The 20,815-nt window shown below is 49.2% G+C and overlaps 9 protein-coding genes across 9 annotated transcripts; 5 read left to right on the top strand and 4 right to left on the bottom strand.

The window, feature by feature from the left end:
* Window positions 1-642: 642 nt before the first annotated feature.
* On the top strand, window positions 643-4,517 carry EV420DRAFT_1511385 (uncharacterized protein). The gene is made up of 11 exons (XM_060471574.1): window positions 643-983; window positions 1,035-1,121; window positions 1,171-1,376; window positions 1,426-1,607; window positions 1,659-1,941; window positions 1,989-2,088; window positions 2,142-2,221; window positions 2,268-3,679; window positions 3,734-3,921; window positions 3,972-4,117; window positions 4,169-4,517. The coding sequence occupies exons 1-11, from the start codon at window positions 854-856 to the stop codon at window positions 4,319-4,321; spliced, it is 2,967 nt and encodes a 988-aa protein (XP_060337218.1). The 5' UTR covers window positions 643-853; the 3' UTR covers window positions 4,322-4,517.
* A 241-nt stretch (window positions 4,518-4,758) lies between these two features.
* EV420DRAFT_1326872 (uncharacterized protein) lies at window positions 4,759-7,341 on the bottom strand. The gene is made up of 4 exons (XM_060468762.1): window positions 7,014-7,341; window positions 6,830-6,959; window positions 5,855-6,779; window positions 4,759-5,800 (listed from the first exon to the last, which is right to left on the bottom strand). Exons 1-4 carry the CDS (start codon window positions 7,289-7,291, stop codon window positions 4,971-4,973), a joined length of 2,163 nt encoding a protein of 720 aa, XP_060337217.1. The 5' UTR covers window positions 7,292-7,341; the 3' UTR covers window positions 4,759-4,970.
* Window positions 7,342-7,454: 113 nt separating this feature from the next.
* On the top strand, window positions 7,455-7,922 carry EV420DRAFT_1636966 (thioredoxin-like protein; the record flags this gene model as incomplete). The annotated part of the gene is made up of 2 exons (XM_060476653.1): window positions 7,455-7,689; window positions 7,738-7,922. The coding sequence occupies 2 exons, from the start codon at window positions 7,455-7,457 to the stop codon at window positions 7,920-7,922; spliced, it is 420 nt and encodes a 139-aa protein (XP_060337216.1).
* A 223-nt stretch (window positions 7,923-8,145) lies between these two features.
* On the top strand, window positions 8,146-10,313 carry EV420DRAFT_827659 (uncharacterized protein). The gene is made up of 4 exons (XM_060483623.1): window positions 8,146-8,322; window positions 8,382-8,489; window positions 8,539-8,736; window positions 8,786-10,313. Exons 1-4 carry the CDS (start codon window positions 8,314-8,316, stop codon window positions 10,193-10,195), a joined length of 1,725 nt encoding a protein of 574 aa, XP_060337215.1. The 5' UTR covers window positions 8,146-8,313; the 3' UTR covers window positions 10,196-10,313.
* A 7-nt stretch (window positions 10,314-10,320) lies between these two features.
* EV420DRAFT_1511377 (RNA polymerase Rpb4-domain-containing protein) lies at window positions 10,321-11,309 on the bottom strand. The gene is made up of 4 exons (XM_060471573.1): window positions 11,216-11,309; window positions 10,960-11,169; window positions 10,749-10,907; window positions 10,321-10,692 (listed from the first exon to the last, which is right to left on the bottom strand). The coding sequence occupies exons 1-4, from the start codon at window positions 11,219-11,221 to the stop codon at window positions 10,432-10,434; spliced, it is 636 nt and encodes a 211-aa protein (XP_060337214.1). The 5' UTR covers window positions 11,222-11,309; the 3' UTR covers window positions 10,321-10,431.
* Window positions 11,310-11,321: 12 nt separating this feature from the next.
* Window positions 11,322-13,849, bottom strand: EV420DRAFT_827679 (uncharacterized protein). Its single transcript, XM_060483624.1, has 3 exons — window positions 13,653-13,849; window positions 12,154-13,590; window positions 11,322-12,102 (listed from the first exon to the last, which is right to left on the bottom strand). Exons 2-3 carry the CDS (start codon window positions 13,577-13,579, stop codon window positions 11,627-11,629), a joined length of 1,902 nt encoding a protein of 633 aa, XP_060337213.1. The 5' UTR covers window positions 13,580-13,590; window positions 13,653-13,849; the 3' UTR covers window positions 11,322-11,626.
* A 1,049-nt stretch (window positions 13,850-14,898) lies between these two features.
* On the top strand, window positions 14,899-16,421 carry EV420DRAFT_1261532 (AtMMH-1; the record flags this gene model as incomplete). Its single annotated transcript, XM_060467072.1, has 8 exons — window positions 14,899-15,012; window positions 15,071-15,116; window positions 15,175-15,251; window positions 15,316-15,393; window positions 15,458-15,722; window positions 15,775-15,944; window positions 16,004-16,075; window positions 16,098-16,421. Coding segments are annotated over 8 exons (1,146 nt in total), but the record flags the coding sequence as incomplete, so codon positions are not given.
* A 91-nt stretch (window positions 16,422-16,512) lies between these two features.
* On the bottom strand, window positions 16,513-18,952 carry EV420DRAFT_1617644 (WD40-repeat-containing domain protein; the record flags this gene model as incomplete). The annotated part of the gene is made up of 5 exons (XM_060475263.1): window positions 16,513-16,953; window positions 17,010-17,127; window positions 17,159-17,571; window positions 17,624-17,707; window positions 17,762-18,952. 5 exons carry the CDS (start codon window positions 18,950-18,952, stop codon window positions 16,513-16,515), a joined length of 2,247 nt encoding a protein of 748 aa, XP_060337211.1.
* Window positions 18,953-19,270: 318 nt separating this feature from the next.
* On the top strand, window positions 19,271-20,649 carry EV420DRAFT_1261889 (kinase-like domain-containing protein; the record flags this gene model as incomplete). Its single annotated transcript, XM_060467100.1, has 5 exons — window positions 19,271-19,342; window positions 19,391-19,816; window positions 19,862-20,077; window positions 20,125-20,203; window positions 20,255-20,649. 5 exons carry the CDS (start codon window positions 19,271-19,273, stop codon window positions 20,647-20,649), a joined length of 1,188 nt encoding a protein of 395 aa, XP_060337210.1.
* Window positions 20,650-20,815: the final 166 nt, after the last annotated feature.

The following is a 20,815-nucleotide window of genomic DNA, read 5'->3' as shown; positions in this document are numbered from 1 at the left end:
TTGCCAATTGTCTCCTGATCTTTTGGGACCAGCTTGTGTGAGACGCTGCTGCAGTTGCTGGACATAGTCGGCCGCGACCTCGGGAGTGATCCCCAAAGCCCGAAGCTTGAGGGCAAAGTCTTCGACATCGAAATCTCCGTTGACGCAACCTTTGAGAAGATCTTCACATTTCTTAGCAAGTGCAGCAACATTATCAGTGCTTCGTTCGTCCGGCATGAATGATATTTAGATTTCGAAGGAGAAATGAACGAAAAAGCGAAACGGTGAAAACTTCTGATGGCTAGTTAAGATCACCGGATTGAAAGCTAGGGAAGAGGCGGAGCCTCACCAGGCACACGGGGGCTGATTAAAGGCTTGTAGAGTAAGAGGATAAATAAGTAGGCAAAGCCTACTGTGCAACCTGGTATGAAGGGTTTGTAATGAGTGTAAAGCTGAGGGAGCGAGCGAAGCTCAGCTCACCTTGGATTGCGGGGAGAAGAATGGGTGCAAGTGAGACAAACTGCCCCGATGTCTCTCAGTTTTTCGACCTCCGCCAGAATTCTGGCACCGAAAACTGAGACAGAGCAAAGGCCTCACTCTCCCGGATGAAGCGGCGCTTCTAGGCGGAGCCTAAAGGTGACGTGGCGATGCCAGTTAGCCTTGACGAGCCTGCAGAGGCCTACGAAAACGCTCCTTACCCTTGGAACCCGCGTTTACGACGAACTCACGACCAGTTACGGCTTTCTATAACCCTCTGTCGTTTCCTCATTCTTCGGAAAGAATCGGGGATGACCGTGAGGGGCTCGGCACCCGTCTCGGCATCAAAGCTTGTCGCGCTCATTCACTGGACCACCCAGGAAAGCCCACAAGGGCAATGCCAACGATTACCGCTCTTCCCACCGCGTCAATACACCAGATTACCTCAAACCAAGTCGTTACCTCCCTCGAGACAGCCGTGAAAGAACTTGTAGAGAACAGTCTCGATGCTGGAGCAGGAAGTATAGGTTAACTTCAGGCACTTCTGCCGTCACGCGACATTAATTTCTTATCCACAGAGGTCAAGTTCAAAAATTATGGAATCAAGAGTGTGGAGGTTATCGATAATGGATCCGGAGTGGCAGAGGATGACTGGGAGAGTATTGGTGAGTATGTCTCCTCTTCATCAATATCAGAGTGTCATCGATATTGCAGGTCTAAAGCACCACACCTCAAAACTTTCTTCGTTTGATGAGCTTTCAACTGTATCATCATTTGGTTTTCGTGGAGAGGCCGTGTCATCCTTGTGTGCGATGTGTGAGAGTGTGACCGTAACGACGCGTGCGGACGATCCTATAGGCGTCATCCTTGACCTTGATAAGACTGGAAAAATCAAATCAAAGAAAAGGGCTGCGAGGCAGGTGTGTCTATTTTTCCTCTTAAACGACCATCTCCATTCATTCTTTATAGCGCGGAACGACAATAACACTTCTCAATCTCTTTGCCCCACTACCAGTTCGGCGAAAGGAATTCGAGCGAAACGCCAAACGAGAATACGGTAAAGCGTTATCCCTCCTCCAGGCATACGCATTAGTTCCGTGCGCAAAGCAGAATGGCGTCAGACTTCTCGTCAGTAACCAAATAGATAAAGGGTAGGCGTTCATGTTATGCACATTGCGGTAACGTTTTGACGCGAACTTTAGACAGAAGTCTACTCCCATTCAAACTCAAGGCTTACCATCGTTACGAGCGTCTGTGATTGCTCTCTGGGGCAGCAAGTCTCTTGACGGTGTACAAGACTTAGACGTGTCATATTCAATTCCCCGCGTTCAGATTCGCAGACATGGAAAAACAAAGGAAACTGATTCAAGGACGAGCGAGGTCGAAGTCCACATTCGTGGTCTAATCTCAGCCCCTGGGTGTGGCAGGAGTAGCACTGACAGGCAGTTCCTCTATGTCAATGGACGTCCCTGTGGATTGGCCAAAGTATATATGCGTCTTTGCCATTGTCCTCCTCTTATTTTCTCTTCCAGATGCAGAAAACGATCAATGAAGTTTATCGCTCATTTACCCCCAATCATAATACCGCCTCCCAGGCTCCTTTTGTTGTGGCTGATTTCGAGATACCCACTGGTATACTTAGCGTTCTACCTGTTCTATGTGATATCACTCACTTTCAATCTAAGATACCTATGACGTGAATGTGACCCCTGATAAGAGAACACTCTTCCTGCATAATGAAGTCGCTATATTGGAAGGCCTGAAGGTGATTTCCTCTCTCCGTTTGTCCGTTCCGTCTAATATTTCTGTAGTCAAAGCTACAAACATTCTTCACATCTGGAAGTTCTACGTACGAGGTCGGGAGCTCACAACAAATTCGATCTAACACCGGATCATTAGCGCAGAGAGGCAACTCGCAACGGCATGAGTCTATTGCGGAAATGCAGGGCCTATTGAGCACCAAAAAGCGAGGGAGGACGATATCACTAGAGGATACCGAAATCGAGAGACGCAGGACAAGGTCACGAACGGTAACTTCTGAACAGGGTTTCTCACCAGATGTCGGCATCAGCGAAACAACATCTTCAGTTCTTAGCTCAAGTTCTCATTCTCAGCCTCCTACCTTCTCAGCTATGAATGAGATGAATGCGGATAGCGAGGTGGAATGCCAGAGTATACTCTCGTTGACTGACGTGGAAACTTCTCCATCCGGATGTCCCTCTTCTGTTTCCAGGCCCTCGTCGACCGAAATTGCACCTCCGCAAAGAATCATTTTGGATGTCGAACCATCCTCAGCGCCTTCCTCGAAAAGTGTACCATACCTGGCGGTGCCGTCGGTCACAAGTCGGAAAGGCCAAGACAAAGAGGTGGTCATAAACACGTTGTTCGCATCATGGGCCCGAGGGGCTGGTAAAATTTCAGAGAACACTGACGATCAACCTGGATCGGTAAAGAGCGTTCCCTCCGCATCATTGACCACCGATCAAAATAAGCTCAAAACAAAGGCGGTCGAGGCCAAGAAGGAGGAAGAAAAGAAGAGCAAACAGGCTATGTTGACCTTCCGAAGCATGCTTGTCGGATTTGCTCGAAGCGGAAGCGTAGTAACACAAGCCACGGAGGAGGTTGAAGAAGACGCAGTGGATGATTCCGAGGACAATGTTAAAGCTACAGATGCGGGTCAAGGCGATGAGGGTGATGTTACACCAATTGCACGGGTAAAAGACATTGGCGAGACGACGAATGATATAATGACTACAAGTGACTCTCAAGCCATCGATCTCGTCTCTGACGATGAGGATATAGCTCCGATGGAAGTGATGACCCCTTCATCTTCACAGGAGTCCCGGCCCATCTCCCGCCCGGAAGTTGTTCGAACATCACAAGATGGAGAGGGTGATATGGGACTTCGATTTGACCTTTCTGGTGTAGCCGAGCGATGGAAAGCGGCCTCGAACTGCTCTCGTGATTCGATATCTTCCTTAACGAAGAAAGGTGAGTTCGACAACAACGATGAGGCCGCTCTATCCCGCGTCATATCCAAGTCCGACTTTTCCGAAATGGACATAGTGGGGCAGTTTAATCTCGGATTCATTGTGACCCGGAGACGGAAGGGTGAAGATGGGATGGATGACCTTTTCATCGTGGATCAGCATGCTGCTGATGAAAAATACAACTTCGAAACGCTTCAAGAGACGACGAAAATTAGATCGCAGAAGTTGTTTAGGTGGCTTTCCCCTCTATTACTACAATGCTACTGCTTATAATTACTGTGACGTAGGCCTCAACCGCTAGAGCTCACAGCGGCCGATGAACTTCTCGCGTTAGAGCATCTGGACATACTAAAGCAAAATGGGTTCGAGGTCGAGGGAGGCGACCAATATGAAAACGTAGAAGACGTAGGGGGTGACTCAAAACTTCGTCTGATAGCGCAACCTGTGAGCAAGAGCACCGTTTTCAATATGAAAGGTGAGTCACTTTCTGAGCCTCCGCTCGTGCCTAACACAAGTTCTTCCTAGACCTCGAAGAACTTATTCACCTCATGCATGATCGTCCTTCAGGGACGATGGTCCGCTGCTCTAAGGCACGAGCAATATTTGCTATGCGAGCTTGTCGCAAGAGTGTTATGGTCGGGATGCCTCTCACGAAAGGCCAGATGACGACTGTGCGTGCTCATTTGACGTTTGCTTCGTTTCAGCCTGACCATTGCTTTCAGATCATACACCACATGGGCACGATGGATCAACCGTGGAATTGTCCTCACGGACGACCTACGATGCGGCATCTGTGTGACTTGGCACCGAATGTCCATGAGCAGGCAAGGCGAGACTCCGGAAGGAAGATTAATTGGTCTACTCTCGTACCATAATATTCGTTCCTTTTGCTTCATATTCTTTTATACACGTACTAATAGAGTCAGTTCCTGGTTAGTTTTTGTAACTTCCCACTTCACTAGATTGCCCAGTTGTATTTACCGAAGCGTTTGACACATGACATCATTCATCAGGCCATCAGGGCCTTTATAAAGCAGTTTTTTTTCCAACTCGCTTCTTTTCCCAACGCACTCTCGTCCATCCTAGATCCGCCGTTATCTATACCATCTTGACGGTCGGCGCTTAGCTTGGGCTACACTTTCCTCTTCTTGAGGACGTTAACTCCAAGGAAGCGAAGAGGTGGTTTTGTGTGCTAGAGAGACTTGACGCTGAGGTGTCTGATTCACCTTTTCTTGGCTGTACGCGGAACTAGGCGGCGTCGAACATCTTCCATTGTACTATCAGTCTCAATCTATAACTCATAGTGTTATAATGTAACGTCTAGGAGCAGCGCGTAATTCGTATTTTGTATAATGCAAGTACAGTATGTTATTTCGGTTCTATTCGTCAAACGAGTGCTGTCAAGAAGCGAAAATTATCTTCTTCAAGTGAAAATATAAATATATCAAGGCAGAAGCGGCAGTTATTAAAACCACGACATACATAACTTTGAAGCATCTCAGGGAGCCTCAAGTTCCAGCCTGGTCATCTAGTAGCTGCGCTTGCCTGATATGTCCCTCCATTCTGTGCGGTCCTCATATGTAACGGCAACATCGGCGCTTGTTGTGCGTACCCAGCAGCCCACTGTGCCTGTTTCGCACCAACGACCGTATTGGCCACCGCGGGCGTCCGTGGTGGTGGTGTCGCAGCGGCAGTACCCGTATGAGTCGCGGCAAAAAATGATCCATAAGTACTAGGCATTGCTGCTGCACTTGTGGCCGGTTGCGGCGTGCCTCTTCCAGAAGTGGTTCCTCCTGTATTCGGTTGAAAGCTCGAGAACCAGCCTGTGTAGGCATATGGCTGGTGACCAGTAGCTTGTATAGCAGCATAAGCCTGTGCGCTATAATATGCGTTCTGACCTCCTTGTGCCGGCTGCTGGTATTGCGAGGATGGATAATAAGGTGTTGCGGAACCCGGTCGATATGTAGCGGTGTAGGCGGTTGTACCAGGTGCACGGTACTGACCTTGCTGGGGTGCGGCGTACTGATAGTTGAAACCGGAAAATGACGTGGATGGTGTAACAGTAGCTGCTGTTGCTGTTGCTGTTGCTGTTGCTGGTGCTGGTGCTGCCGATGTCGTTATTGCCGGTACTGAAGCGGTAGCTCCTGCTCGGTATTTGATTGTCGAATCGTCACGAAGGGCAACGGCTTGTGCCGCAGGAAGGGTTCCATTCCAGCCGGCAGGGTCTGTCAAAGGCAAGGTACGCTGAAGTGAATGAAGGACTTCTGCGGTGGGCATGAGAGTAGAAGGTTCGCAGTCAGAAGCGCGCGGTCGTAGTGATGCTAAAACAGTCAGAGAATCCAAGATACTTTGCGCTAAACGAAACGTTAAATAAAATGAAGTCAGAAAGATCAGAACCTGATGCGGACCTGTTTCCCATTCTTCCGATCCTTCTTCGGCAACACTCACACCTCCATCCTCTTTCTGAAGTCGCAGGAGCTGGAGTTCTTCGAGCCGATTCAAAGCCTTCCGGTTTCGCTCTAGAAGCTCCTCCACCGAACTTTGCATTTCCAAGCTGTTCAGGGCAGCTTTGACATTCTCCACTTCTTCCGGAGGGAGAATATCCTTGAGTTCACTCTCCACATCAACCGCGACCGATCCACTCTCCTTGATCTTTTCCACTTCATCCATGGCGTGATCCTCTTGGTGCATTCTCTTAACAGCTAGAAGCAGCTTATTTCGCCTTTCTTCAGCGGCCTTCCTCCTCATTTCTTGGCCATAATAAACTTGACCAAGCTGATGTCTGCCAATCTCGGCATACTCAAGCTCAAATGTAGGCGCGAAGCTTCCCCAGACGCCGTAGTCAAGAAAGTTGCCTTTAGTGGCACGTCTCTGCATAGGCATCTTCTGCTTTTGTGATGGTATCACTTTTTTGTGATATGAACCAAGACTTGGCGGTGTTGTACGGGTAAGGGGGTATTGGTAAGGAAATATGGACACCAGCTCTGCATATCCAGTGGGTAGATCCTTCAGCTCGCGAGTATCCCCAGAGGACGGAGTGGGTAAAGTCGAATTCAGAGAAGACCAATAGTCGCCTTGAGGAAGATGCTGTATAAGTGCATACTTGCGCGAGGGTTGGTTAACAGAGGCTGACGTTGCAGGTAACTCGTCATGTAGTGATTCTGCATCTGCTGGGAAAATGGAGTCAGCCTCCAACGGAAATTGCAGGGAACGGGTGGAAGCTTCATCCAGGAGAGAGAGGGCGAGATTACAGAACTGAATCTGCCGCGATGCAGGGGAAGATGGTAGTGCTCGAGACTTGGAGGAGATAGGAAATAGGTTGTGTACAGCCGACTATAAAGTGTGTGAGCAGAAACAAAAACTGAGGAGGACTGGCAACACACTCGGAGAAGAGACAGGGGATGATGTGGCGAATTCTGTAGCAAGAATCTGAGCGAATATGAAGGATTTGAAGAAGATGAAGGATCGTTCGGAAGAGGAAAGAGGCGGTCGAGCAAGCCCTGTGTATCGGTCCTGCACATTGACGACAGTGAGCTCCATGGCTTCATGAGTAGAAAGAAAACAAACATTTTCAAGACATCGAGAATCTTGGCAGCATCCTCCGACCCAAGAGGCACCTCTCCAACATCTTTGAGGGATAGCGGTGATGGCAAAGGCATCTGTTCTTTTTCAGAAAGCTCGGTCCGAGATTGTTTGGCCACTGGTTGGGCGTCATTTTCTGGTGAATTTGAGCGACGTTTTCGTTTCTTAAGAACGGCAGCCGATGATGTGGCAGATAGTTGGGTGGTAGTTGCGGCGTCGTCGAGCCTGTCGGTGGAAGCAGAGGATCGAGTAGCGCGAGCCATGTACGCGCGCGTCGCGTCTTGATGTTTTTGGATTTCCCAGCTGGTACGTGCTAAGGAGAACCGGTGTCTCAATCTATCAAAACTCCGACTATACCTATTCAAACTCCGACACTCACCCGCAACATCGAGCCCACCATTGCGCCCGTCGCCCTCGTCGTCCACCATGGTCGCCGTGCTCCTCCGGGGACAGTTGAGGTCGTACCCTGCCAATGGCCATGGAATATTTCTCCCACAAATTCGGAAGCTTGTCTTCGAGTACTGTGACAAATGGCCTTCCTCTGCAAATACTCGCACATACATTCTCAATCACCTTGAATCTTTGGCGTGCGCCAACCCCCATGTAGAGGTCGTGGTCAGGCAACGCACTTACAAGGAGCCCATTGTTCGTGGGTACTACGGTATGTTATGTTCTTTTTCCGAGATTCTCTCCGTGATCATACTCGCAGTCAACAATCGCGACAAAGTCATCCCGCTGAATGGCTTCGAAGTCACCGGCATTGAAAAAAAAGTAGAGCTTCTCCTCGATTCATCGGGCGCCAAGATCAGAGCCCTGAAGAAACCGGTGGAAAGCTCGACGGAAGCCACCAGGGGCATCTGGAGTGGACTCCATGCCGAACGTCCCAGACTGTAATGGTGCGGATTCTGTAGGCATTTACCTCACGGTGCATCGCTGCATCTACGGCTGAGAATATTCCTAGTCGTCCTCCTTTTTTTCCCCGCGGTGTATGACTCCTCAAAGTACACATGATATAGACATCTTATACACCCTTTACTTCCTATTTGGCATCGTGTTCGACATGCGTCTGATCCATCTAATCGCCTCGCTCTTTACTCCATACGCGAGGTTCTATTACCCTTGCACACGTGTAAATCGCAAGGTTTAGGTATGTCTACTTATATATCGACCCTTTGTCCCTCTCTTCAGCATTGCTGTCGCACCTGTCTGTGAGCCAACTTCCTTCGTTCACTGTTTGTTTTACGCCGCTCTCTTTCTTTCGCTCCGGTCACCGAACATTGCGTTCATGTTCAAGGTGCGGGGTATCCGGCTATGTGGTGGTCGATGTGTCCCACTGACCCTTACCGTTAATAGGACAACAACTCGCGAAGTTCCATTACCAGCGACGAAATTAGATGGCTTGCTGCCTGTTCTACTTTTACCCAAGACACTTTACCCAGTCCTACCTCCCCAATCCCTATCGTAAGGATACCTCTTTTTCCTCGTTCCGTTATTGAGTGTGTCAATACAGCCATCCAAGCGGTCCCGTTCACCGCCACCGGCTCCCGTTGGCATCAACGATTCCCTTACCCTGCTAAGAGCAAGGGGTATGCCGCGTCGTAATTACCAGAGATCGACCAAGTGCAGCAGAGGCAAAGCGATCCCGAAACTTAACGAAGATGCTTATCAAGCAGCAGATCCAGACTGTTCTAGTCTGGAATATGCGGTTGTAAGTTTGGAATCCATCAAAATTCATAGTTTGACATACCTGTGGACAGGCGCCACCAAGTCTTTCCACACCTCTTGCGGCTGCCTCGTCATCTTCTCCATACCTCAGGGCCGGTTCTCCCGCGTCTTCGCGAACGAAGGTGCCAAGAAACGGACGTACGACTCACGCTCTTCTCCTTGCTAACAGACCGATTGAAGTTGACTTATTTCCAAATGTCAATTCAACGCCCCCACGGAAGCAGGCATCGAAACATCGAGAATGGATATACCGTAGCCCGAAGTCTTCATCTGATTCTCCGAAATTTCAATCGCGTATTAACGTTAACCCTCGACCGCATTCGCCTCTTCCGTCCCCTACATCCGGACGTCCCGGGCCTTGTCTAGAACACAGGCTCCCTTCCGGCTGTCATTCAAATTATCGAGCTTCGAACAGGGACACCAGATTTTCGCCTCCCTCCCCGCCTTCCTCTTTCTGGTCTCCGCACCACTTACGTTCTCGTATATCTGAGGACGACGCGCTTGTGACCAGCAACAACGGCTACCCCCAGTGGGACAACTCTGATTCTCGTCCATCATCCCCGCTTTCATCCAAGTTGTCCTCTGGGTCTCATCACACTACCGCAACAGAGCCGTTGCAAAGCCGGTCAGCGTCCTCGTCAACGATATCTACATCATCCTCGTCACGCCCACCCACGCCCATAACTCCCACGTCTTTATATTCTTCATCACCTTTGGATATGATGCAAAACCCATACCCTCCGAGATCTATCCTGACGACGAGCTCATCTTCCACGTCCACCGATAAACACTCGACATCGGTCATGGTCTCGCGACCACATCAGAGTCGAAAACGGAGCGGAAGTAGCAATAAATCAGTCAAGTTTGTGGACATGCCTACTGTTCACTATGCTAGTATCTGTCATTCGGAATTAAATTGGGACTGGGCGACACCGGACGAGAACAGTGATGCAGACGAGACGGAATCGGAGACCGAGGAGGGAGGAGCATACTCACCTATGTTGGGGAGGATTCTTGGGTTTGACCAAGAGGACGATGATGCTGAAGGCACAGAGTCTGAGTCCGTAACGGATCATGGATGCCTCGAAGAAAGGAAAGACGAGACAGGGTCCCTGAGGCGGCTAGTCAGTCTGAAGCGTAGTTCTTCGTCGGCGTCTTCACGGTCCATCAAAGCTCGTCCCTCGATTTCTGGTCCTTTTGTGCTGGGATCTCCACCTTCGGTATCTACTATACCTTCGCCGCCCGCGACATTAACCAGGGCCGCATCGATTTCTCACTTGCGAAGCGCGCCTTCGTATGAAAGCTTCCGGAGTGCCAGGAGCAGCGGCGGGAAGAGCGTTCTCAGTGCCAAGAGTCTGAGAAGCATATCCGGCAGCATAAAAAGTAGTGCACGAGAGTTTCGCAATTGGTTCAAGGTCAGGAGAATGGCGGTCGTTGCGTAGCCCTTTTTTCCTTGGGTCGGTGGATTTTTGGGCTCCCCCTCTATTTTTATGATTTTAGAAGTATGCAATGTACGGCTTATTATCGGTGAATGACGCGCTTGCTGTACTTTCCTCTTGCTTGATGCAAGGTCCTGTGTTATAACAGCGCTGTATTACATATTATGGAGGAAATGGGACAGATGCTTGTCTAACTGATACATATGAAGGGACAAGATACAAGAGAAATATGCTCTCACTTAGTCGTCTTCGACATCAAGATCGCCCTCGACTCCAGCACCTTCTCCCGTATCATCAAACTGTATCTCAGTATCGACGTCGCCTTCAGCATCCCAGAACGACGTGTCTTCCTCGTTTGCTGGCTCAAACTCCTCATGGACAGTAGATGGATATGAATTCATTTCCGTCGTCGTGCTCGCCGAGGAAGATAACGAAGACTGAACGTTCGCAAGGATTTCTTCCATGGATTCTCCTAACCGATCCTCGAGGTCTTCTACAATCTTTGAGGAGACAGATTCAATACAGAAGCATCGTACAGAAAATCTTGAGAACACACCACGTAGAGCTCCACGGGTAAAGTGGGAGCGAGATTTACCACCTGCAATTTCTCTGCTTTCGTCAAGGAGTACTTATCGAGGTCCTTTACAACCCGCGTGATGCCTTGCTCCGTCTGGGACTTGGTGGGCTGATATTCTGCAGATAGGTACTGGATTGCCTGGAAATACAGTCAGAGGGAACGCAGGGGGGAAAAGGCCGTCCAAGCGCACCTCAACTTCGATTGTCCGCAGATTATGAATGACTTCAACATTACTTGGGTGTTTCTCCCCTGGTACGATCGAAGAAACAACACCAGCAGCTTCTTCCTCCTTTTTTATTCGCAAGGCAGTTTTCGTGCGTGCAAGATGGTCGTTCTCGAGTTCGCGTAACAAAGATAGTACTTCAAAGTTTGACAATAGGGCCGACCGCGTGTTTACCACCTAACTTGAGTGCTGTGAGTAATCCTTTCAGAGAACTCTATCATACCTCCATGAAGCAATGAAAAAACAGTGATCGGAGTGGACGGCCCGCTGCGGTCGACAGTAGGGACAGTAGGGCGCGTGACTCAAGGCTTGCCTGCCTTGCCTTTCCTTCCTTGCCTAGAGACCTCAAGGCGACTCAGGCACCTCAGGCAAATGAAGAAAATGTATGATCATTGGAATACAATGCTCAAACCTTACACATGTAACAGTAACCAATGATGATAGGAAGTAAGTATATGCGAAGTCGATTGAATGGAAGAAGAAAACACCGTAACTGCAAATGAAACTAAGCTTAATGAACGGAACGGATTCAATGTTTCCAACGAAAGAATGTGTACATGATGCATATGTACCGAGAAAGAACAGTCTGAGTAAATAAGTTAGAGGTGTCAGGAGGGAAACAGGTCATGCAATGTTATCTCCCTGCAAGGCTGGCGTTCTTATGAACTCGAACGGCGCTCTTCTTTCGTCGCAACGACGGAGACGAAACCATTTCCGATAGAGGCATGGGTAAAGGGTCGACATAGAACGGGACATCTGAACCATAATACTCCGGACCCTCATTCGAAGGCGCGGTATGCCGGCTAGGATAGAGATAATCGTATTGGCCAGGCGAAAGGTCTAGAGATGTCCGATTATATTCAAAAGGATCGCCACCTTCTAGACGACCAAGCCTGACACGAGGCCGTCGATAGATAGTGGCATCCTCGTCGGCATAAATGGACGTCTGAGTAACGGGAATCAGATCAGATAGTCGTTGTGAAGAAGGCTCGATGATTGGCTGTGTCGTCAAACGACGTTCGTGTGTTCGAAGGCGTTGGTGGAGACGATTACGCTCGATCTCCTCTTCCTCGTCATAAGGAATCTCATTACCATCTGCATCAAGGCGCGCTTGAAAGGCAAGTTAGTGCTTGAATAGAGATAGTCAAGTGGTTGGCTCACCCCAATGACGCCGATGAGTTGTAGGTTCCGGTGGGGGAGACGTTGTCATCCTTGGACCAATGATAGTACCATCCCTAGGTCGACGGGTATGAATCCGACTTTGTGCCGATTGATCCTGCTGAAGCCGATCTCTTGTGGGCATCAACCAAGCCATGGCATCATCGGACCAATCAACCTGAACATTGTGTACATGTTCTTGTCCTTCTGAATTGAGTCGTCGACTAATGTAGTATCCTCTTCTGTCCTGGTCCTCCATCCCATCTCGATCCAATACATTACGTGACTGGGAGTTGGAATCTGATGGTTGGACATAACTTAAGGGCTCGTCGAATAGAATGGGCGGATGTGTGAGAATGGAAGACGTTGGAGTCGGCAGATTTTGGATGGAGAAGTTTGATAACAACGATAATCTGTCTGAGGAGGGAGACACTGGGGACTGCATAGATGTTGGTCGTGAATATCTAAACCTACGAGAGCCATAAGAGGTTCTCGGAGTGGGGTTTGATGTATTCTGGCTTCCATTTCTTGCGTTAGGTGTGTCCAAGCTCCGAGTAGGTCGGTCGCCATTTGTCCGACGGATATTTTCAAGTAGCAAGTCTACTCTGGCCGATACACCCGGATCAGAACGACGCTGGCGCACAATTGAACGTAAATGTTCAAAATCACGCTCGGCAGAAAGAGGTAATGACAAAGACTCGTCGGACGCTGATATCGCAACGGGTGAATCGGCATAGTTACTTGAACCTGCCGCTTCAAGAGCCGCAACACGACGGCCAGTGGTTGTACTAGGGTCGTCACTGAGTTCCCGACGACGTAGCAGGCCCGATTCAAGCAATGACCTTCGTGGCAAACGAGGAGGGCTGATAGGCGAATTCAGGATGAGCGGAGGAGGTGCCGGTGCCGGTGGCGGAGTCGTGCTCTCTGAAATGGAGCCCAGCGGCGCGAGGGGAAGACGACTATAACGGGAAGGGACGTCTGGTATGTCATTTTCGCGAACAAAATCAAAATACAGGTTTGACCGCGCTGGTTCAGATTGTCGCCCAATGTCCCGACCCTCCATCGCAGGCAAGGCGTCTCGAAGTCTGTCGACTTCAAAGGGCTCATCTGAGGATTCGCCGGAATCATCGAACATGGAGCCTGTAAGCATGATAGCATCGTGTCTGGGCCTCAGTTCAGAGTCGCCTTCGACTCTGTTTTCCCAATCGCGAGTGGGAATGGCGTCCGACAGCTCCAGTAGGCTTCTCCTCACTTGTCGGATTCGGCGGTATGCTGCTTGCAATGCCGTAGATGCGTGCTGAAGGTTTGACTGCGTTTGATAATGATCTGGCGCTCGAGACGTGGTTGCTGGAGGTTGCGCCACTAGCGCCGGCTCAACATTGGACTGTGTTGCCGACGATGCTGGTGAGGGGTATGTGTTTGCACTCATCTCTCTAGTAACTAGCAAATGCATTGGTTGATGGAAACAATGGTAAAACAAATGACAGAAGGATTGGACGTACCTGGTGAACACCGACGGACGTACTCCGAAAGGGCTTTCAACTCCCTGGCAGCGCTAGACGACCTTGGAACACTTGAATATCAATGCCAAAGTTATCTACCGAAAACGTCTGGGTCTATCCTACACAGAGGAGCGACAATGAGTGGAGAGGCAAAAGGAAAGGTAACCTGGGAAAGCAATCAAAACCGTAACTAGCCGGCGGAGATCCTCAAGTCCGAGGTCCGCTTCATTGGGCCCGAAGTGGCTGTCCGGGAAGCACCCATTATTAATATTATATCGCAGGACGGCAGTTATTTATTCGACAGGACATCTTACATATCGTAGGCGTTGACATTGGTAGCTATAATTACGGTAAATTATCGCTATGTCAAGTGCATTTTCTCGACGGAAAGGGAAGGAGTAGCTGGGCTTTTCTATGAGTAAAATAGATACCAGAACTTAACCAGAACCACAAAAGTTATAGATCCGGTCTTTTCCAATTACCCCAATTACTTACTGGCGACGCCACGGTGCTACCGAGACGCGTCGACCGTCGACGGCCAACTAGACTGACCGGGGTTCGGTTCGGTGCAGGTTCGGTTCGGTGCGATCATGTGACCGAACCCGCGGGTTCAGGTGCGGTTCAAGGTGCACCGGGTTTGCACCTCCCGATGCAGCAGCAGACAGAAAGTCGAGGCTGGATGCTGTACAGCAGGGCGGGATAGTTCTAGCAATGTCTATTATACTGTATATTTATTCAACTTATAGTATATCACCCAATAAATGTCATTTAAGGCCAGATATGAGTGAACTCATCAATGAGTATGACATCACCAACGCTAACCATGACTCAATTCCATCGCAAACGTGGCCAAAGGAGGTGCAAAGTAGAAAAGATGCACCAGAAATAGACCTAAATGATAAATAGTACAGAAAGGCATCTCAAAGATATGTATAAAAGTCCTAATAAGAGCAGTTAAAAATGTATAGTGGTTCGGGGTTCAGGTTCGGGTGCACCCATCTGGCCTTGTTCGAACCTCGAACCTGCACCCACGTAGCTACAGCGAACCTGAACCTGCACCGCACCTGAACCTGAAGGTGCGGTTCGGGTTCGAACCGGGTTCACGAGGTTCTGCACCGAACCGCGGTCAGACTACGGCCAACTCCGAAACCGACTCCGCCCCAGGCCACCCCAGACGCTATGCCAGAACTTCCAGGTGCGTAGTGGATTTGCTTTCACACCTGTATCACATTATCAGTCAAAATCAGAAGTAGAAAGAGCATCCAAGCTTTTCAAGACCGTTGGTCTGGGCAAGAAAATAGCCCGAGTCGAATCATTCGAGGATGACATCGTATACTCCGGTACTACTCACGCAGAATTCGTGAGCTTTGATCTACCATGTGCATGTGGTTTTGACTGATATTTAAAACAACACCAAGGCTCGTGAATTGACTGGAAGAACGATAGATAATGTCGGACGTTACGGTGCCCAAGTTCATCTCTCCCTTCAGCAGTGTGCGATACTTAACAGTAAATCTACTAGGAAAAGTTTTCTATCTCGAATTGAGCGGTGAAGGTCGAATGCCCGTCATGCACTTTGGCATGACAGGAATGCTGCAGGTGAGTCAAGGCTTTGTGCCCCTGTAGACGTACTTGTTGACTTTGGCACCATCGTACTCTCAAGGTCAAAGGACAAATGGCGACATATTATAGAGAAACACCAAGGACGGCTTCGACAGACTGGCCTCCCCGTTTCGTCAAAGTGCGCATAGCTTCAGCATAGTTCTCGGCCACAATTGAGTCCTCATGATCATTCATATATATAGTTCATACTACACCTAGAAACCGTGTCTGATGCCAGTCCGACAGATGTCATAGAGCTAGCTTTCCTAGATGCTCGTAGGCTGGGTCGAATCCGTCTATGTTCCTCGCCAACAAAAGAACCGCCAATCTCTGAGCTGGGATTCGACCCAATTCTGTCTATGCCACCCCTGGAAGAATTCCTCAGGCTTGTTGTGAAACGATCTTGCCCAATCAAAGCGCTGCTTCTGGACCAATCCTTTAGCGCCGGCGTTGGTAACTGGGTAGCTGGTATGTACAGGCAACTGCTGCGTTGATACACGAATGACGCAGCTTCGTCCAGATGAGATACTTTATCATTCTCACGTCCACCCAGAGCAAAGGTGCAACACCTTGACGAAGGAGCAAGTGATGGCACTGCGTGAAAAGATGTCTTATGTTTGTGAAACAGCAGTCGAAGCGAACGCAGATGACACAAAATTTCCTGATAATTGGCTTTTTAAACATCGTTGGGTAGGATGACATCCTATGCATCGTCACAAGCTGATGCTAACAGTTAGTTTGTGTCGCAGGGTAAAGGCAAGAAAGTTTCTCATAATTTGGCACTGGTAGGCCTAGAACTCCTATGTTGCAAATACAATCATGTTTATCATTGGCTCCAAATAGCCGTCTGGTGAACCTGCCACAATCAAATGGATAACGGTAGGTGGTCGCACTTCCGCATTTGTGCTTGAACTTCAGAATGTTCCTTCTGGACTTGCGACAAGCAGGAAGAGAGCCCAAAGACGGGAAAAAGTTCGTGCATGCCCTTGCGTCACTTGTGATGTGTTCACCTTTTTATCTATCCAGAAAACGAAGGTGGAGGATGACAGCGACTTGCCCCCCTTAACAGAATCAGAGTCTGAAGAGCCTCCAACGAAACGTTTGGTATGCTATATTCGTCGTAATGTGAATGATGCTAACACCGTCTTATTAGACTCGATCTCGTAACCAGAAAGCCGAAGCTTCTTCACCGCGGAAGGGGAATCTTTCAAGAGCATCGAAGAAGCGTGAGGAATTGCCAAAGTAGATACACACATAACTATTCACTGTCTGATTCCTCGTCGCTATATTCCTCTGCCTCATCATCGATGAATCCGTTAACTACAAGGGCATCCTCGTCCTCGTCTTCTTCATCATCCCCAGTGTCTTCAGCTTCTTCCTCTTCTTCCGATTCATCACTACTACCCCCCAACTCCACATCCTCAATACTAGTAGCATCGTCATCACTGTCAACTTCGATTTCTATATCCATCTCCTCTTCTTCATCTTCGCTTTCACCCTCGACATATCTTTTAACGTCCTTGTCCTTGACTGCTTTCTTCTTAGGGACAAGAGGAGCAGGCGCTACAGATGAACGCATCTCGATCTGAGATAGGACCATGTCTAGTCGCCCGCTTAGGGACAACAAGCTCTCCTGTAGCGCTATCCGAGCAGTGAGTGTAGCATGAAGACCAGAAAGCCGTGCCACGAGATCAGGTATCTAAAGCAATAGGTTAGGGCGGCCACGACATAAGCGATTCAATTGAGATAACCTACTGTCATCAAATGTCCGCTATGCACGGCCAGCACAGTTTTCACCCACGCAATTAGAGTTGTACCGCGTTGGGAGCTTGCACCACCTCCGCCACCTTTCATGTTGCTCGCCCTTGCACCTCTCCCTAGTCGTTCCATGCAAGGCCGTCAACAACGGAACAGCCAACTGAGGTGGTAGAGCCTTCACTGTATTACGTATCAAGACAGGATCGGAATGTGCCAGACATGTCTCCATAAGCTTTGAATCTGACGAGTGTAAAGCTTGGAGTAACGTCCGCGTTAAGGAAGCAGCTGGGACAACGGATATATCATTTTGTACCTTTTTCCCTGAGGGTTTACGGCGCTTGGAAGAAGAGGCTTCTTCATCGTCACTACCCTCAGGTCGGACATTGGCACCGGAGAGTGCTGTTAATCGTTGACCGAGACTGAGCTCAGCAAGGTCAACATCCAGTTCGCCTTCGGGATGCTCAAAGGCCAAGTCATCCAGGTCCGGATCATGCCCAAGTGCAACCCCAGAGCCAACCGCCATTGAAGACGACTCATTGTATCGCCTGCTTGGTTCCATCTATGAGGTATGAAAATCAGCAAAAATAATACGGCATACAAATGTTGCGAACCATGGCTGTTTCAGTAACGAGGCTGGCGGAAACGTCGCCAATTGAAACATCTTTAATGAATGCGCCAGAATCATCCAAATATGACTGCATGTAAAGAGTTAATTATCAAGTACGGGTAGAAGAAAATTTAACACGTACAACAAGGTCAAACACTGGTCGCACACCACCCACAACTCTTGCTATGCGGATTTGACCAGGATGTCCTTGAACAAACGATGCCGCCAAAAGCTGGGCACCGGATGAGTTTTTGGCAGAGGGTACTGCGAGTGTGGAGCGTGGAAGTAGTGTCGACACTTTGTGAGAAGAGTTGGTAGGAGGCGACAATTCGGTCGGGATGGGGAAAACAGATATTCTCCCGGATGCGGCAAGCGTCAAGAGAACCTGGTTGAGAGAAGCAGCGACGTGAAGAAGAGAAATGGCTCTGGCATCAGAGTCGAGTTGTATTGAAGCAGCGAGCTTTCCCTCCGTTGCGTCTCCTGTAGGTACGGCCCATACCGATACTACTCTATCTGCTTCTGCCATAGAAATGAAACGGTCAGATCGCGTTTGAGAAGCATCCCACTGTACGGCTTTGACGGCTGAAGCATGCCCTGAGAAGGATGCTAGCTGATTGGGTTTTTGTGAATCAACGTCATCAAAAGATAACAGTCGAAGGGAGTGGTTTGCAACGAGGATCTGCTGTTCATTTTCTTTACCGGATGGTCGAAGAGCCATGGCTGAGTAGGGTACTCGGTCGCCCGATTTCCATGAACCAAGCACACCGTTGGTTTGTAAATCCCACTTCCGTACAAACCCGTCGACACTCGAAGTCCATATGTTAGAGGTATTGTCCGCGTTCTCTACGGCAATTGCTGATAATATAGCAACTGTACTTTGAGAATCGGAGAGGGTTCGTATAACCCGGCCGTGAGTGGGAGAGAAGAGAACCAAAGTACCGTCAGAGAGACCCAGGATGACGACCTCTACCATCTTTACCTGTACCGTATCCACGCCTTTCTTCCGCTTCTTTTTGCTGGGTGGTTGGTCCGTGCCGTTTGGCTTGTCTGTGTCGGACAATTTCAGCTGTGCCCATACCAGCGCAGTAGCCCTGGTTGCCTCGAAAAGATGCTCTGCAACGGACTGGCCTGTAGCAGTGTTATAAACGCGTAAACGATGCTTGTCAACAGCCAGGGAGAGGTAGGCGAAAAGATTTCCGTTGGGAGAGAAAGCAGGAAGGGCAGTAGTGGTGGTGGCATCCTGCACCGCAGGTTGAGAAATGGCAGAGTTGGCGGTTGGACGACCGCGAGGCGGTTTCGACTTGGACTTTTTTGATTTTTCTGGAGACGCCATGCAGAAGTTGTCGAGTCGAGAATTTTTTTTGGCGTTGACCACGTGCTCGAAGCATCCTGATTTGGATAGTCGGATTCGAAACGAGATGAGCGCCGTAATCCATCTGGCATAGCTCTCTCTGTTACCACCACCATCACTCTTCCTCTCTTTGTACTTTTAGCACACCTCGCTCTTCAGGCTTTGTATTTCTTCTCTCTATCTCCCATAATTTCGCTGGGCCAGTTCCTATGAATTACATACAGGTGTGTTACAGCTTTTCTGCCAACCGTGAGCTAGACACTTAATTCCCTTCTTGTAGCTTGAGAAACTAGGCGAGTAATGCCGCTACATCTCTCTTGTTTGCCGCTGATACGTACCACAGGAGAAGGCACTTACGCCACAGTATACAAGGTATGACTCCGCCATCATTTCTGGTCCATACATTACAATCCTGCCCAGGGTCGATCGAGAACCACCAATGAGATTGTAGCACTCAAGGAAATCCACCTCGATGCTGAAGAAGGAACCCCATCGACCGCCATCCGAGAAATCTCGCTCATGAAGGAGCTCAAGCATGTCAACATCGTCCGCCTCCATGATGTTATCCACACTGAGACGAAACTCGTTCTCATTTTCGAGTACTGCGAACAGGACCTGAAGAAGTACATGGACAAGAATGGCGATCGGGGCGCGCTTGATCCAAATACCGTGCGGAGTTTCATGTACCAGCTTTTGAAGGGGACCGCGTTTTGTCACGAGAACCAGGTCCTTCATCGTGATCTTAAGCCGCAAAATCTCTTGATCAATCGAAAAGGGGAGCTGAAGCTTGGTGATTTTGGATTGGCGCGGGCGTTTGGTGTTCCAGTTAATACGTTTTCAAACGAAGTGCGTTGTCTTTGGCTTCCCCGGCAACTTTGCTGAAGTTTGCAGGTTGTCACCCTCTGGTACAGAGCTCCTGATGTACTCCTCGGCTCACGGACATACAGCACATCCATCGATGTGTGGTCTTGCGGCTGCATCTTTGCCGAAATGATATCTGGTGTTCCTTTGTTTCGAGGTAGAGACAATCAGGACCAACTTTTGCATATCATACGGGTTATTGGCACCCCGTCAGAACAGCAGATTAAGACCATATTCAAAGACGCAGTACGTCACATACTCTGGGTGCGGTATCCTTGCTGACGCACACTCAGCCCGATATTGCCAACAAACAATTTCCTCGGTATCCGAAGATGAATTTACAGCAGGTCATTCCCAAAGCATCGCCTCATGGTATGGCTTTTCGCTATCTGCCGTATTATGATATTGATGTGTAACGTCTAGCCCTCGACCTTCTCGAGCGCCTCTTGAAGTTCGACCCGTCTGAACGCATATCAGCAGCCGAGGCGCTTTCCCACCCTTACTTCACTTCCACAGCAACGGCTTCTCCTTTCCCTATGGGTGCTCCTCCCGGCTCTATGCCACCCCCCTCATTCAACTTCCCTCATCCTCACGGCCTTGCGCCTCCCCAGCACCAACAACAGCAGATGCAACAACAGATCACTGCTCAGGCGTACCAGAGGCAGGCGCAGAACATCCCCATCTTTGGTCAGCACAGTGCTACAGCAATACCCGTCCATGCACAACAACAAGCACCGCATGTACAGAACCAAGTAACCTTGACACAAGGCGGGTTTGGTGCAATGCAATATCCCGCCCAGTATGGTCACGGGCGGTAACGATTATACCTCTTCTGAACGATATTTGTAGGCGTGTATAATAGAAAATGAGCTAAGACTATACATGCACGACGATGTATTGTATTATCGATTTGGACATTCATAATTTCTCTTCAACCACCTTTCCAAGAGAAGAGTTGCGATTAGCAGTTGCATGGTTCGTGAT

Source organism: Desarmillaria tabescens (genome assembly GCF_030435595.1).
Source record: "Desarmillaria tabescens strain CCBAS 213 chromosome Unknown EV420scaffold_4, whole genome shotgun sequence".
In the NCBI taxonomy this organism is placed as follows: Eukaryota; Fungi; Basidiomycota; class Agaricomycetes; order Agaricales; family Physalacriaceae; genus Desarmillaria; species Desarmillaria tabescens.
The sequence above is the reverse complement of the archived record's forward strand: the minus strand, read 5'-3'. Positions and strand labels throughout refer to the sequence as shown.